Raw genomic sequence first — 17,277 nt, 5'->3', positions numbered from 1 at the left:
TTTTTGAAGGCAGTCCATTCCACATTGTATATCTCTGAGAGAGTGACTTTCAGTCATAGTGAAGACTCATGTTGCTGCCCTTGATCATTCTTAGCAACCATGACCCTGAGATCTGCATTCATGGAATGTGACCATTTGCATGGGCTGACAGAAATGGAGCTGGGGAATTATAGGTTATATCTGAAACTGGACGTCTTTCTCTGCCAGCTGCACATTGATGCTCTTTCTCTGGCTCAAGGCACTAGGCGGCAGCGTCAAACTGGAAATCCAGCCTCTCCACTGAGAGGCTCAGCTCTTGTGTTTGGCAAAAGCAAACAGGGATTGTACACTAAGGGCATTCAAGAAACGTGTCCATGTGTTAAGTGGTGGCTGGAGAAGTGATGATTTTCCCAATAATTACAGAGCTGGTAACCACCAAGCAAACCTTTAGGCAAAGAATTTTGGTTTGTGTAGACTTTCGGCCAAGTTGTGGCTTTGGCTGTGTTCAGAATGTCAGCTTCAGAGTTTGGAGTTCCATCAACCAGGTCTGGAATAAGTCAGTATTCAACAACAGTAACCACCATGTGTATTTATATACAGCACCTTTCTAAAAAAGACTGAGCTGTACAGAGGCTTTATAAAACAAAGTATTACAAGAAGACATTAGTAACACTAGCCAAAACACCAGGCTGAAGCAATGACTGTGAGAAAATGAATTAAATGAAGAAACAAGGTACGAAGACAAAGGGGTTTAAGATTTGGAATTCTGAAGGCCATAGTAACATAGGTGAACATTACTGGTGCTCCCATTAACATGTGCATGTTCAAGAGGTCAGGATTAGAGACAAAGATTGAGGGACTGGAGGACATTATGACAATAGTGAGGAGGCAGATGAAGGAGGAAATTGAGAAGGAGGATGAGAGCCTTGAAATCAAAACATAGTGTAGCTCGAACCAAATTAAATCAGCGAGTACAGGGTAGTGGCTTGGCAGGATATTGAGTTAGTTTGGACACCAGTATTAGAGTTTTGGATGATCTCAAGCCAAAAGATAATGAATGACCAGGCAGCACATTAGAATAGTCAAGTCTGGAGATACTGAAGACATGGGTAATACATTCAAAAGAAGATCGGAGACGGCAACTGAGTTGGGCATATTATTGTGCATTTATTCGTTCAGTTTTGCCAATATTTGGTGCCCACCCCGACTACTCTTTGAAAGGTAGTGATGAGCTGCTCTTTTGAACGGCTGTAGCCCAGGTGCATACTGCGCACAACGTGAGTGAACACACAGTGATACCATTCTGACTCAGGATGGCACGTTGCTTGGAAGGGAATTACAGGTGAAAATATTCCCACGCATCTGCTGACACCCCCAGGATGTTGCCTGGAATGGAGGGTTTGAAATATAAAGAGATAAAAGGGACGTTCTTCACTGGAAATTCAGAGGTTGAGGCAACATAGGAATTTATAAAATCTAGAGGGGCGGAGATAAAGATCTTTTAACTTGGTGAGGTAGTTCAAAACTAGGGGCGATATTTTTAATGTGAAAGGAGAGAAATTTAAAGGTGACATGGGGGCAATTTTTTAACAGAGAATGGTTTGTATCTGAAACGAACTGACAGAGGAAGTGGTGGCTGCAGTTACAGTTACAACACTTAAAAGACATTTGGGTAAGTACATGAATCAGAAAGGTATGGGCTAAATGCAGGAATGTAGGACTAGTTTGGTTTGGGAATATAGTTGGTGTGGACTAGTTGGACCGAAGGGTCTGTTTCAATGTTGTATGACGCTTTCACTCCCTGAGCCTGGTTTCTGCAGCGTTTCCTGAAAATGGTATCCATTGTGCTTTGGGGTGGAGGGAGTGAATGTTGAAGGCGGTGCATATGGAAACAATTAAGCAGGCTGCTTTGTCCTGGATGACGTTGAGCTTCTTGAATGTTGCTGGATTTGCACCAATCTAGGCAAGTGGGGAGTATTCCATCACACTCCTGATTTGTGCCTGGTTTTAGGGAGTCAGGAGGTGAGTAACCAACTGCCAGGTACTCAGCCTCTGAACTGTCGATAGCTAAAGCATCTAATGGGTGGTTCAGCTCTGATGTCGGTCAAGGGTAGCCCACAGAATGTTGCAAGTGCATGCATTCAATGAAGGCAAGACCACTGAATGTCAACAGACAGTGTCTGGATACTCGCTTGTTGGAGATGGTAGACGGTCATTCTCTGGCACTGATGTGGTATAAATGTTACTGTCATTTCTTGATAATAAATGATTCACAGCTTTAGTTTTCACATTTGCTCCATGGAAGCATGTGTTTCTAAAATTCAGGAATATGCGTTTGAATAAGTCACCTCCCAGAGAAAAACAAACAAGGCTGGAAAGAATGGTGCTGCAGTGACAAGATGAAAGATGGAGAATGGTTAAGATTGGAGAAACTGGGCACTGTGGGGAGAGGGCGAGAGATGGAGTGCAGTTAATGCTGGAGAGGATGGGCACTGTGGGGAGAGGATAAGAGATAGGGAGTAGTTAATGCTGGAGAGAATGGGTGTTGTCGAAAGGGTGGGAGATAGGGAGTAGATAATACTGGAGGGAATGGGCACTGTCGGGAGAGTGAGAGGTGGGGAGTAGTTATTGGTGGAGAGAATGGGCACTGTGGGGAGGGTGAGAGATAGGGGGTAGCTAATGCTGGGAAATATGGGCAATGCGGAGACGGTGAGAGACAGGGAGTAGTTAATGCTGGAGAGAATGTGCACTGTAGGGAGGGTGAGAAATAGGGAGGAGATAATGCTGGTGACAATGGGCACCGTGGGGAGGGTGAGAGATGGGGCGTAGTTAATGCTGGAGAGAATGGGCATAGTGGGCAGAGGGTGAGAGACAGGGAGTAGATACTGCTGGAGAGAATGGGTACTGCGGGGAGATGGGTTGAGATAGGGAGTAGTTAATGCTGGAGGGAATAGGCACTGAGGTGAGGGTGACAGATGAGGAGTCGATAATGCTGGAGAGAATGGGCATTGTGGGGAGATGGTGAGAGATGGGCAGTAGTTAATGCAGGAGAGAATGGGTGCTGTGGTGAGGGTGAGAGATGGGGAGTAGTTAATGCTGGAGAGAATGGGCACTGTGGGGAGAGGTTGAGAGACGGGAGTCGTTATTGCTGGAGAGAATGAGCACTATAGGGAGGGTGAAAAACAGGGAGAAGTTAATGCTGGAGAAAATGGGCACTGTGGGGAGGATGAGAGAGGGGGAGTACTTAATGCTGGAGAGAATGTGCATTGTGGGAAGACGGTGAGAGACAGGGAGAAGTTAATGCTGGAGTGAATGGGCACTGTGGAGAGGGTGTGAGATGGGGATTAGTTCAAACAAAGAACAAAGAAAATTACAGCACAGGAACAGGCCCTTCGGCCATCCAAGCCTGCACCGATCGAGATCCTCTGTCTAACCTGTCATCTATTTTCTAAGGGTCTGTGTCCATTTGTTCCCTGCCCATCCATGTACCTGTCCAGATATATCTTCAAAGACCCTAACGTGTCTGCGTCTACCACCTCCGCTGGCAATGCGTTCCAGGCACCCATAACCCTCTTATTTAAAGAACTTTCCGCGCATATCTCCCTTAAACTTTCCTCCTGTCACTTTGAACTCATGACCCCTAGTAACTGAGTCCCCCCACTCTGGGAAAAAGCTTTTTGCTGTCCACCCTGTCTATACCCCTCATGATTTTGTAGACCTCAATCAGGTCCCCCCTCAATCTCCGTCTTTCTAATGAAAAAATCCTAATCTACTCAACCTCTCTTCATAGCTAGCACCCTCCATACCAGGCAACATGCTGGTGAACCTCCTCTGCACCCTCTCCAAAGCACCCACATCCTTTAGTTAATGTGGCGACCAGAACTGTACACAGTGCTCTAAATGTGGCCAAACCAAAGTCTTATACAACTGTAACATGACCTGCCAACTCTTGTACTCAATACCCCGTCCGATGAAGGAAAGCATGTCGTATGCCTTCTTGACCACCCTATTGACCTGCGTTGCCACCTTCAGGGAACAATGGACCTGAACACCCAGATCTCTCTGTTCATCAATTTTCCTTAGGACTTTTCCATTCACTGTATAATGCTGGAGAGAATGGGCACTGTAGGGAGAGGATGAGAGACAGGGAGTAGTTAATGATGGAGAAAATGGGCACTGCGGAGAGGATGAAGGATAGCGAGTAGGTAATGCTCAAGAGAATTTGCATTGTGGGGAGAGAGTGAGAGATGGGGAGTAGTTAATGCTGGAGAGAAGGGGCGCTGTGGGGTGGGTGACAGATAGTAAGTAGTTAATGCTGGAGAGAAGGGGCACTGTGGGGTGGGTGACAGATAGTAAGTAGTTAATGCTGGAGAGAAGGGGCACTGTGGGGTGGGTGACAGATAGTAAATAGTTAATGCTGGAGAGAAGGGGCACTGTGGGGTGGGTGACAGATAGTAAGTAGTTAATGCTGGAGAGAAGGGGCACTGTGGGGTGGGTGACAGATAGTAAGTAGTTAATGCTGGAGAGAAGGGGCACTGTGGGGTGGGTGACAGATAGTAAGTAGTTAATGCTGGAGAGAAGGGGCACTGTGGGGTGGGTGACAGATAGTAAGTAGTTAATGCTGGAGAGAAGGGGCGCTGTGGGGTGGGTGACAGATAGTAAGTAGTTAATGCTGGAGAGAAGGGGCACTGTGGGGTGGGTGACAGATAGTAAGTAGTTAATGCTGGAGAGAAGGGGCGCTGTGGGGTGGGTGACAGATAGTAAGTAGTTAATGCTGGAGAGAAGGGGCGCTGTGGGGTGGGTGACAGATAGTAAGTAGTTAATGCTGGAGAGAAGGGGCGCTGTGGGGTGGGTGACAGATAGTAAGTAGTTAATGCTGGAGAGAAGGGGCACTGTGGGGTGGGTGACAGATAGTAAGTAGTTAATGCTGGAGAGAAGGGGCACTGTGGGGTGGGTGACAGATAGTAAGTAGTTAATGCTGGAGAGAAGGGGCACTGTGGGGTGGGTGACAGATAGTAAGTAGTTAATGCTGGAGAGAAGGGGCACTGTGGGGTGGGTGACAGATAGTAAGTAGTTAATGCTGGAGAGAAGGGGCACTGTGGGGTGGGTGGGAAATAGGAAGAATCAGGGACATAACTAATAAAGATGAATGAAGAGCAGGAGGAAAAGGAGAAGTTAGACCCTGACAACCATTTAGTTTCTCTGAACCAGCGTCTATCCATAGAAAATGTGACAAAGTTTTTCTGAAGAAGGGTCTCGGCCCGTAGTGTCAGCCTTTCCTGCTCCTCTGATGCTGCTTGGCCTGCTGTGTTCATTCAGCTCCACACCTTGTTACCTCAGGTTCTCCAGCATCTGTGGTTATTGCTATCTCTGACAAAGTTGACAGTCTGTTTTGCATTTCTCCAGGGTCATGAAGTACTCCCTGGACAGAAATAAAACACAAGAATGTTGAACAGGAGGTCCTATTTAGAAAAGAGGAGTGAGAAAGAGAAAGAGTTGAGGGTAATTTTCAGAGAAGATGTAGGCACAGGGGGAGGCCTCACTTGCTAGTGACTGGTTTTGGTTGGTGCATGCTCAGGGAATTCTCCTTTCCGGAATACATAGATTTGTCAAAAGATTGCAAAGGATTCCTCACTGAGTGCTTGTTTATGTCAGGAAAGGCCACAAACAACTGCAGCTCTTTTTAACCAACAGTTCTCTGTAACAGAATGTCTTTAAGCCTGCCGCACTCTGCTTTCTTTATCAGCCGCTGAGGCTCAGGCTGAGCTAGAACTCCTGTTTGTTCCTGCCTGTTCACACTGCCATCTAGTTTCTCGCTCAGCTTGTGGGGAAATCTCATCACTGCTCCTCCATGAAACTACGATTCTCTCCTCAAATTATTCCTAAAAAGATGCTGTGCTCATTTCCTGCACTTTAATCCCATTCTTTCCTGCAGCCATTAACTCTGTCTGGGCTGAAATCACAACTGATGCCAAGTGCCTTTTGCTAATTTGTCATTTTTCATCCACTCCCTTCAAAATCTGGAAGGTGTCACTGAGATGGTTGTTGTCTGCCTCACCAATTGCTACTCTTTCAGCACCTAGTTGAGATTAGAAGCTGAGACCTGGTAAGTTTTCTCTTCATTGTATTGAGACCAGCTCACGCTCCTTTAGTACTGCCCACAGAGATTAATTAAGCTCTGAGTATTCACAGACTCCCTACAGTGTGGAAACAGGCCCATCAGCCCAACAAGTCCACACCGGCCCTTGGAACATCCCACCCAGACCCATCCCCCTATAACCCACACACCCCTGAACACTACTGGCAATTTAGCATGGCCAATCCACCTAACCTTTGTACTGTGGACTGTGGGAGGAAACCGGAGCACCCAGAGGAAACCCACACAGACACAGGGAGAATGTGCAAACTCCACACAGACAGTTGCCCGAGGGCGGAATTAAACCCGGGTCCCTGGTGCTGTGAGGCTGCAGTGCTAACCACTGAGCCACCGTGCCGCCAATGATGGGGCCTTTGCTTATTCATGATTATTGGTTCAAGCCTCACTACAGACTCAAAAACACAAAGATGTCGACTGTTACTCTTCCTGTCTACCCTATCTACATCCCACATATTTTTTAAACTTCTCAATCATCACCGTCTTAATCTCTGCTCTAAGGAAAATAATTCCAGTCTATCCAATCTCCCTCCACAACTAAAACTTTCCAGCCCAGGCAACATCCTGGTAAATGTCCTCTGTACCCTCTCCAGGGCTATCACAACTGTCCTGTAATGTGGATTCCAGAACTGCACAACAATACTCTAGCTGTGGACAAATCATTATTTTATGCTGTTCCAGCATAACCTCCCTGCTCTTAAACTCAATGCCTCAATTAATAAAAGAAGTATTTCATATGTTTTCTTAACCATTTTATCCATATCTCCTGCTACCTTAAGGGACAATGTACATGCACAACAAGGTCCTCCTGATCCTTGGTGCTTTCCAGAGTCCTATGATTCACCATCCATTCCCTTTCTTTGTTTGTCCCTCCCACATGCAAAACTTGTTCAGATGAAATTCCATTTCCCATTGATCAGCCCATCTGACAAGCCTGGCTATATCCTCTTGTAATCTAAGCCTATCCTTCTCACTATTTACCACCACACCAATTTTTGCATAATCTGTAAATTTACTTGCCAACACTCCTATATCCAAATCTAAATCATTTATCCATACCACAAACAGTAAGGGCCCCAACAACACAGATTTTCCATCAGAAAAACAGCCCTCAGCCATCACAGTTTGCTTCCGGCCACTCAGAAAATTCTACATCCAGTTTGTCAAATTTCACTGGATCCCTTGGGCTCTTTCAGACAAGATCTCCTTTTATCAAAACCATGCTGACTATTATTGATTAATCCCTGCCTCTCCAAATACAGTTTGATTCTGTCCCTCAGAATTGCTGCCATTAGTTTCCCTACCACTGAGGTTAGACACACTGGCCTGTCATTTCCTCGTTGATACCTTGATTCCTTTTTGAATGATTGTGCCACATTGGCTGTTGTCTAGACCTCCAGCACCTCTCCTTTAACCAGGGAAGAATTGAATATTATGGTCAACAACTCTGCAATTTTCTCTCTTGCCTCACTCAACAACCTGGGAAACACTTCATCCTGGTGCTGGCTATGTATTAGCTTTTAAACCTATTAGACCACTCAGAACCTCCTTGCTGTCTTTGTTAATTTCTTTAAGTATGTCATGTCCTTGTCATCAGTGAACACCGATACAAAATAATCTCTGACATCCTCACTTAAGTCCTCCAGTTCCATACACAAGTTATCACTGTGGCCCTTAATGGGCCCTACTCTCCATAGTTACCCTTTTAGTCTCAATGTACTTCTAGATACCAATTTATCTTTATTTTAGTGATATTGAAATCTATCACCATTCCTTCAGTATCACAGGGTCAAAATCCTGGAAGTCCCTCCTTAGGAACATCATAGGTCAGCCTACAGCAAATGAATCGCAGTTGTTCAAGAAGGCAGCTCATCACCACCTTCTTAAAGGCAACTAGTGACGGGGAATAAATGTTGGTCTAGCCAGTGATGCTCCCTTGTGAAGTTCAGCACTCCTCTAGGGCTTTTGCTATTTTGAGCACCCATAAGTCTCCTTTTTTTCTTCGTTGGTCCCACTCTTTATCTTTACTTCTCAACCAGAACATACCACTGGTCAACCAGCGAAAGTGGGTAATCCACTCATTTATTCTGTTTCTCTTTATGGAACAATACTCTGTGCAAATGGGCTGGTGCTTTACATTGGATTAAATCAAATATACAGAGCAGAAACAGGCCATTTGGCCTATCAATCCGTTCCAGTACTAAGATGCAATTGAGTCTTGTCTAGGCTTTCCCCATCTAACCCTACCATAACTCATTACTGCCTTCCCCTACCTGTGCTTATCCCTTTCAGGGATACATACATTTGCACTTCTTGCCTCAACCCCTTGCTTTGGGAGCAACTTCAACATCACACCATTCTCTGGGTAAAGATACCCCGTATGATTTCTTGTGGACATTATGTATTTTCTCTGTCCTGCATTGCAATGGGGACTACACTCCAAAAATGCGTCGAGACATAAAGTAGCATAAGAGATCTTGAATCTGCTAAAGGATGTATTTTTTAAAAACTCTTTCTCTGAATTGTAGCATGGAGAAACAGTGCAGGAAGCCAGAAACTGAGTGTAAAAGCTTCTATAAATATGTGAAGAGAAAAAGATTAGTAAAAGCAAATGTGGTTATCTTACAGTGAGAAATGGTAATATTATGAGGAACAACAAAATGGAAGAAGAACTGAAGGTATATTTTGGCTCTGTCTTCACAAAAGAGGGCACAAATAATTCCCCAAGATAATAAAATGTGAGGCTGGATGAACACAGCAGGCCAAGCAGCATCTCAGGAGCACAAAAGCTGACGTTTCGGGCCTAGACCCTTCATCAGAGCTCCAGCATCTGCAGTTCCCATTATGTCTGATACTATCACAAATAATTCCCCAGCAATGTTAGGGAACCAAGTGTCTAATGAGAGGGAAGGAAATCAGTATTTGTTAGAAATATTGCTAGAGAAATTAATAGGGTCAAAGGCTGACAAATCCTCAGGGCCTGATAACCAATATCCCATTGTATCACAGGAAGTGGCCCTAGAAATATTAGATGGTCATCTTTTAAAATTCAATGGACTCTGGAGCAGTTCCCATGGTTTGGGTTGTGGTAAATGTAACTCCAAATGTGTTTAAAAAGGGAAGGAGAGAAAAAACACAAAGAATGACAGACCAATTAGTCTAATGTTAATATTGGAGAAAATCTTAACGTCCATATAAAAGAAGTGACAATAGAACATTTGAAAAGCAATGATGGGTTCAGACAAGGTCAGCATGGGTTTATGAGATGTAAGTACTGCTTAACAAATCTGACATTTTTTAAGTATGAACTTCTAGGATTGATAAAGGAGAACATGTGGATGAGGCGTATTTGGAATTTCAGAAGACTTTCAATAAGTTTCCTCATAAGACATTAGTGAGCAAAGTTAAAGTTCATTGGATTGGGAGTAATAGATTGACATGGATTGAGATTTGAGATCATTGGAGTATACACATCTTTTTCTAGATGGCATATAGTGACTATTGGATATTAAAAGGATCAGTACTTGAGCCCAGTTATTCATGATTTTGTATATGTGTCTAGAGGTGGCCTGGATGAGGGAACAAAATGCAACTTTTCTAAGTGTGCTGATGACACAAAACTGTGAATTGTGAAGAGGGTGCAAGGAGGCTTCAGGGTGTTCATATAAGTTGAATGAGTAGGCAGACACATGGCGGATGCAGTACAATGTGGCTGAATTTAAAGGCGTACACTTTGGTGTAAATGTCAGAAAGGAAGAGCATTATTGAATTGATGATTTAATGGAAAGTGTTTTAAATGAAAGATGTCCTTATGTAGCAGTCAGAAAGCATCCCGGTCAATGCAGTTAAGTAATTAGGAAGGCAAATGGCATTTTGGCCTTCATTGCAGGAGGATTGGAGTTTAGAGGTCAGGATGACTTACTGCGGTTATACAGAACCTTGGCGAAACCACACCTGGCATACTGCTGCAGTTTTGTTCTCCCTACCTAAGAAAGAATATAATTACTATACAGGGAAAGTGGTGGAGGTTCACTAGCCTGATACCTGAGGATGGCAAGAGGTTACATCAACTGGGCCTGTATTCATTTCAGTTTTGTAGGATGAGAGGGAATTTTATTGAAACGTGTACATTTCTAGCAGGGATGGGCAGACTAGGTACCGGGAAGATGTTTTCCCTGTTTACGAGAACCAGGCAGCACAGTCTCAGGATATCAGATAGACCATTTAGAAATAAGATGAGGAAAACATTCTTGATTCAAAGGATTGTGAACCTGTGGAATTCTCTATCACAGAAGCCAAGTCACTGAATATATTCAGGAATGAGGTATTTTTAGGGTTTATGAGAGAATTGGGAGAAAGCAGGGATACGGCATTGTGACTGAGAACTAGCTATGATCAGATTGAACATTGGAGTAGACTCGAAGGGCCAAATGACCTTTTCCTGCTCCTAGTTTCAATGTTTACCTCTCAGCATCAGACTCACATACACATGGAATTTAATATCCCCTGTGTATACATATTTCAACCAATGCTTTCCATTATAATATTCCCATGTAAACCTACCACACTGTAAACCTCCTGAACCCAGCACCTCTGCCCAGATCAAAGACTGCAAATTCTGTAGCAAATAACTCTGTTCCTGATTCCCCAAAGCCTGTCCACCATCTGCAAGGCACATGTCAGGAGCGTGATGGAACACTCCCTACTTGCCTGGGTTAGTAGTGGCTCCAACAACACTCATCGTCCAGGACAAAGCAGCCCACTTGACTGGTACAACGTTTACCACCTTAAACAATCAATCACTTTCACCATTGCCTCATTATGGCAGCAGTGTGTACCATCTACAAACCCAGTGACAAACACTGGCAGTGCTGTAAAATTATATTTTACTATTTTTACTTTAGTACTTGGAATCACGCAGCACAGAAACAGACCCCTTGGGGTCTAACCAGACCATGCTCACCATAATCCCAAACTAAACTAGTCCCCTCTGCCTACCTATCCTTGGAAAGTATCACTCCACATATTTCTCACCCATGTACTTCTCCACATGCCCTTTTACTATAATAAATATGGGCTAGGAATTTAGCATGGATATCTATATGCGTATATCTGTATGCACATGTGACTAAGCAAATGGCAACAGTTGATTTTTTGAAATGCTGGGCTGATTATTCCCCAGCAGTTGCCTTCAGGTTGTGCTCAGTTTTAACTTACCATGGGTATTGCCATGGGCCATTGACCACCCTGTATGCTTCCATTTACCTTTCTCATGCCTCACTCTGGGATCATAAATTTTGCCATCTTAGATATAAACCATTCAGCCCATCAGGTGTGCTAATATTTGTATGTAGATTAGCCACCCAGTCTAATCTCAACAGTACCATCACTTCCCACATACTTTATTATCCCACCCGTTCAATCTCACATCTCTCCGTCACTCCCCACAAACCTTAGTACCCCACATGGCCCTTCAATCCCTGTACCTTCTATTATCCTTGCATTCAAATAGCACCAGTCACAGCCTCAAGAACTCAAAAAGTGTTTTGCAAGTAATGAAGTGTTTTCACTGTTGTAACATTGGGAAGACAGCAGTGCAATTTGCACACAGGAAGGTCCCACAAATAGCAATGAGATCATGGCCAGATAGATAATCTGTCATAGTGCTGCTGGTCCAGGGATAAACATTGCCCAGTCCAGCAGGGCGAGCACCACTGCTGTCCTGCTGAATACTGTCATGTGAAAGAGGGAACAGCGCCTAACATCTTGTCAAGAAACAGCTCAGCACTCCGTGTTGCCTGCAGGACATGAAACCACGCCTTCACACTCAGAGGCAAGACTGCAGCTCCAGAACTATGACTAACACCACCCAGAATGATTGTAAAGGAGAAAGGATTCCTTCAGGCATGAGCAGCTCCAGCTGACGTCCTACCCCTGGAATTTTGTGGCAAGTTTTCAATTGATGAGGAATGTGACAATCTGGTTGTCGTGCCCCTCACGTTCCTGAAATAAAAGGAGTCCCATTCATCTCCGTCAAACTGCCACACAGAGAGCAAGATTTCTCAGCCATTTTTGTTGCTGGTGTTTAAAAGATGGCTGCTTCTCAATCTGCTGTGAGGGAGGGAAAGGCCTGCTCTTGTTGACAACAGCCTGATTTATACGTTTGCCTTTGGAGTGAAGTAGCAGCCTAATATATTTTTCTCTTTGTAAATTAGAAACATTCGCCTTCCAGGGAGTTAACGGCCTGTCAAGTTTTCCAATCTCAGGCTAAACTGACATCATTTCCTTTGAGTCCAGTTACTGTGCTCTGCATGACAGACCTTGAATGAATGTGAGCACAGCTCAGGGCCTACAATCGAAAGTAGACAATCTCCGAACTGGCTTCTGTCTTGCTGGTTAGAGATGTGCAAGATCATTGATAGTTATCAAGTCCTGCACCAGTCCCCGCACCCCCTCACCTAACTCCACTTCCCACTCCCCACCTCATCTTCTCTCTAAATCAAACCCTCACCATCAAAACCGCTAGTAAATACATATCTGAAATGGGCCTGATTCCCTCTATTGCGATGCCAGCACAATCAAGCTCAGTACAGGTTCAGACCTGACCAGCGCCACACATAGTGACAGTCATGGTGGTCTACCAGAATCCTTTAGACAGCCCATTTGAGGGTGAGATGGCGGTGGTGGTGGGCGAGGAGAGCAAGAAATGAGGAGAGAGAAAATGAATGCATCCAGAATTTGTCCCCCTTACACAGAATTCATGTTTGCAGGCCTGTAACAGCGCCTCTGTACACAGAGTGTGCCATCTTTCAGATCTGGTTCACTAAAGATGCATCAAAGAGCCAGCTCCTGATGATATTCCAGGGCAGCCTTAAAAATGAAGGGAGATTTTTTTGGAGACCTCAAAGGAGAGACCCCAAACTGGCAAAGATCATATTGACCTACCCCTAATCTGGAATACAAACACACTTTTGAAGAAAAGTTGAGGGTTACGCTCAAAGTGGTTAGAAGAGATTAAGTGTATGAAATTGAAGGAACAGGTGGAGGCCATTCAGGCCCACGGCTTTCATCTGTTTTTCAATGAAGTCAGAGCTGATGCCCACCTTAACCAACTGACCATTGGTTGCAGATCCCATAATGACCTTGGTGATCAAAATCGATCGATTCTAAATTAATCATTACATTTATAGATTCATACAGCCGTACAGCATGGAAACCAACTAACTCACCCACGCTGACTAGACTTTTTTTATTATTTGAAAAAATATACTTTATTCATAGAATGTACAAAAAATAAAACATATTTATACACCTACCCAGTCATGCAAGCCGCTCCGGGTTACCCAGGGGGTACGTACACCAACTAAAAGAAAAATAAATACAGAACAAAGGAAAAAAACCCCGGCAGTCGTCTCCCCACACAGTCCCCGTTGGCCCCTGATCAGTTGGGGAAGGCGCCAGCTGGGCCCAGTTACCAGATAGGGCCCTTTTTTCTATTCTGGACGAGGGGTTTCATACGGTGGTCTTTCCCCACCGCGCCTTGGCGGCGGCTGCCCCAAGCTTTAGTGCGTCCCTCAGCACATAGTCCTGGACCTTGGGGTGCGCCAGTCTGCAACACTCAGTCGGGGTCAGTTCTTTCAGGTGGCAGACCAGCAAGTTGCGGGCAGACCAAAGAGCGTCTTTCACTGCAGTGATGGTCCTCCAGGCACAGGTGATGTTGGTCTCGGTGTGCATCCCGGGAAACAGCCCATACAGCACGGAGTCCCGTGTCACGGAACTGCTCGGGACAAACCTTGACAGATACCACTGCATCCCCCTCCAGACGTCCTGCGCATAGGCACACTCCAGAAGGAGGTGATTGACAGTCTCGTTTCCCCCCCCACCCCCCGCAGCCGCCTCGAGGGCAGCGTGCGGTGGCGCAGAGATTCCGGGCATGCATAAAGGATCTCACTGGCAGAGCCCCTCTCACTGACAGACAAGCAATGTCCTTGTGCTTGTTTGAAAGTTCTGGTGATGAGGCATTCAGCCAAACGACATTGGCAGTCTGCATGGAGAACCACATGGCGGGATCCACCCTCTCCTTTTCCCGAAGGGTCTCGAGGATACTACGTGCTGACCACTGCCTGACGGCCTTGTGGTCAAAGGTGTTTCCTTTCAAAAATTTCTCCACGAAGGACAGGTGGTACGGGACGGTCCAAAACTCGGAGCGTTCCACGGCAATGAGGCCAGGCCCATCCTTCGCAACACCGGGGACAGGTAGAACCTCCGTAAGTAGTGACACTTGGTGTTTGCGTACTGAGGATCCACGCACAGCTTGACGCAGCCGCACACAAAGATAGCCGTCAGGGTGAGGGTGGCGTTCGGTACGCTCTTTCCCCCATTTTCCAGGTCTTTGTACATGGTGTCCCTGCGGACTCGGTCCATCCTCGACCCCCAAACGAAGTGGAAGATGGCCCGGGTGACCGCAGCGGCGCAGGTCCAGGGAATAGGCCAGGCCTGCGCCACATACAACAGTACCGAAAGCCCCTCGCACCTGACACCCAGGTTTTTACCCGCGATGGAGAGGGACCGGAGCATCCACCTGCCCAGCTTCTGCCTCAGTTTGGCAATACGCTCCTCCCAAGTCTTAGTCCATGCCCCAGCTCCACCGAACCAAACACCCAGCACCTTCAGGTAGTCTGTCCTGACGGTGAAGAGGACCATGCTGACAAGACATCACAATCTGACATAATTCCATTTGCCAGCATTTGGCCCATATCCTCCTAAACCCTTCCTATTCATGTACCCATCCAGATGCCTTTTAAATGTTGTAATTGTACTATCGACCACCACTTCCTCTGGCAGCTCATTCCACACATGCACCACCCTCTGTGTGAAAAAGCTACCCTCAGACCCCTTGTAAATCTTGCCCCTCACCATTCAACCTACGGACTCCCCCACCATTGGGAAAAGACCTTGGTTACTCAGCCTATCCATGCCCCTCATGACAATTTAGGCCAATAGACAAAGGTTCAGAAATAAATCATTCAGCCCATCGGGTCTGTTCTACCAATTAACCGTGGCCAACATGATTCTCTGCTTTTTATGTGGGAGAGAGTTCCACACCTCCACCTCTCTTCACATGAAGAGGAGCTGCTGAACTGCTCTTCTGAGTACCATGGTTCTAACCTGAAGATAAGGGCACTTTGTCATAAAATTCCTTAACAACAGAGATTGTAGAATGCTGAAATCTCAGCAGCGTGGAAGCAGGCCAGACTGATCTTATCAGCCACCTCCTGATGCCAAATTGAGAGTAAACCTGTCCATGGCAAGATCCTCTGGGTACCTCAATAATTAAACCTCATCCACTGCAAGATGGCAGCAGAGTAGGATGCTCCTGCTGCATCTCCTCTACTCCGCCTGTTCTTTTTCTTTTTTTCTCTCTTTTCTTCTCCTCTCAGGCCCAGAGGTGAATCCTGGAGCAGTGGCAGGTGTGAGGAGCGAGTCGCAGAGCAGCACATGGAGCGAGTCCCGGAGTAGCACAGGGAGCGAGTCCCAGAGCAGCTCAGGGTGTGAGTCCCAGAGCAGCACAGGGACTGAGCCCCAGAGCAGTACAGGGAGTGAGTCTCAGAGCAGCATGGGAAGCGAGTCCCGGAGCAGCACAGGGTGTGAGTCCTGGAGCAGAATAGGGAGTGAAACCAGGAGTACCACAGAGAATGTATCCAGGAGCAGCACAGGGATCGAGTCCTGGAGCAGCATGGGGAGTGAGTCACAGAGGTCACGGGGAGCGGGTTCTGGAGCAACACAGGGAGCAAATCCCAGAGCAGCGAAGGGAATGAGGCCCAGAGCAGCACAGAGAATGTATCCTGGAGCAGCGCAGGTACTGAATCACAGAGCAGCTTGGGGAGCAAGTCCCGGAACAGCACGGGGAGCAAGGAGCGGAGTAGCGCAGGGAGCGAATCCCAGAGCAGCACAGAGAGCAAGTCCGAGAGCAATACAGGGAGTAAGTTATGGAGCAGCGCAGGGAGTGAGTCCCAGAGCAGCACAGGAAGTGAGTCCCAGAGCAGCACAGGAAGTGAGTCCCAGAGCAGCACAGGGAACGAGTCCCGGAGCAGCATGGGGAGTGGGTCTCAGAGCAGCGCAGGGTGTGAATCCCAGAGCAGCGCAGGGAGTGAGTCCCAGAGCAGCACAGGGAATGAATCCCGGAGCAGCATGGGGAGCGGGTCTCAGAGCAGCGGAGGGTGTGACGCCCAGAGCAGCATAGGCAGCGGGTTCTGGAGCAGCACAGGGTGTGAGGCCCAGAGCAGCATGGGGAATGAGTTCTGGAGCAACACAGGGAGCAAATACCAGAGCAGTGAAGGAAATGAGGCACAGAGCAGCACTGAGAATGTATCCTGGAGCAGCATAGGGAATGTGTCCCAGAGCAGCACGGGGAGAGAGTCCCAGAGCAGCACAGGGAGCGAGTCCCAGAGCGGCACAGGGTGAAAGTCCCAGAGCAGCACTGGGATTGAGTTCCGGAGCAGCAAAGTGAGTGAGTTCCAGAGCAGCACAGGGAGCGAATCACCGAGCAGCACAGGGAGCGAGTTCCGGAGCAGCACAGGGAGCGAGTTCCGGAGCAGCACGGGGAGCGAGTTCCGGAGTAGCACGGGGACTGAGTCCTGGAGCGGCACGAGGAGCGAGTCTCAGAGCAGCGCAGGTAGAGAGTCCAAGTGCAACATCTGGAGCATGTCCCAGAGAAGCATGGGGAATGAGTTGTGGAGCAGCATGGAGAGTAAGTTCTGGAGCAACACAGGGAGCAAATCTCAGAGCAGCGAAGGGAATGAGGCCCAGAGCAGCACAGGGAATGTATCCTGGAGCAGCACGGGGAGTGTGTCCCGGAGCAGCACGGAGACCGAGTCCCGGAGCAGCACGGGGACCGAGTCCCGGAGCAGTGCAGGGAGCAATTCCCAGAGCAGCACAATTCCCCGAGCAAGTTATGGAGTAGCACGCGGAGTTAGATCCACAGCAGCACAGAGTGTGAGTCCCAGAGCAGCACAGGGAGTAAGTCCCAGAGCATCATGGGGAGTTAGATCCACAGCAGCGCAGAGTGTGAGTCCCAGAGCAGCACAGGGAGTAAGTCCCAGAGCAGCATGGAGAGTGAGTTCCAGAGCAGTGCAGGGAGTGAG

The 17,277-nt window shown here is 47.0% G+C and overlaps 1 protein-coding gene across 1 annotated transcript; it reads left to right on the top strand.

The window, feature by feature from the left end:
• Positions 1 to 489: 489 nt before the first annotated feature.
• On the top strand, positions 490 to 16,597 carry LOC132210925 (protein rtoA-like). Its single transcript, XM_059654231.1, has 3 exons — positions 490 to 565; positions 15,574 to 15,992; positions 16,271 to 16,597. Exons 1-3 carry the CDS (start codon positions 490 to 492, stop codon positions 16,595 to 16,597), a joined length of 822 nt encoding a protein of 273 aa, XP_059510214.1.
• Positions 16,598 to 17,277: the final 680 nt, after the last annotated feature.

This window comes from Stegostoma tigrinum, chromosome 24 (genome assembly GCF_030684315.1).
Source record: "Stegostoma tigrinum isolate sSteTig4 chromosome 24, sSteTig4.hap1, whole genome shotgun sequence".
NCBI lineage: Eukaryota > Metazoa > Chordata > Chondrichthyes > Orectolobiformes > Stegostomatidae > Stegostoma > Stegostoma tigrinum.
This window is presented reverse-complemented; position numbering and strand designations above follow the sequence as displayed.

What these genes read in the sequence shown, in the direction of transcription:
- LOC132210925 (XM_059654231.1), top strand. Translation starts at nt 490, where the DNA reads ATGTCAGCTTCAGAGTTTGGAGTTCCATCAACCAGGTCTGGAATAAGT. An exon ending in AACAACAGTAACCACCATGT is followed by an intron (nt 566 to 15,573) that starts GTATTTATATAC and finishes TTCTCCTCTCAG; the next exon opens with GCCCAGAGGTGAATCCTGGA. An exon ending in TGTATCCTGGAGCAGCGCAG is followed by an intron (nt 15,993 to 16,270) that starts GTACTGAATCAC and finishes TGTGAATCCCAG; the next exon opens with AGCAGCGCAGGGAGTGAGTC.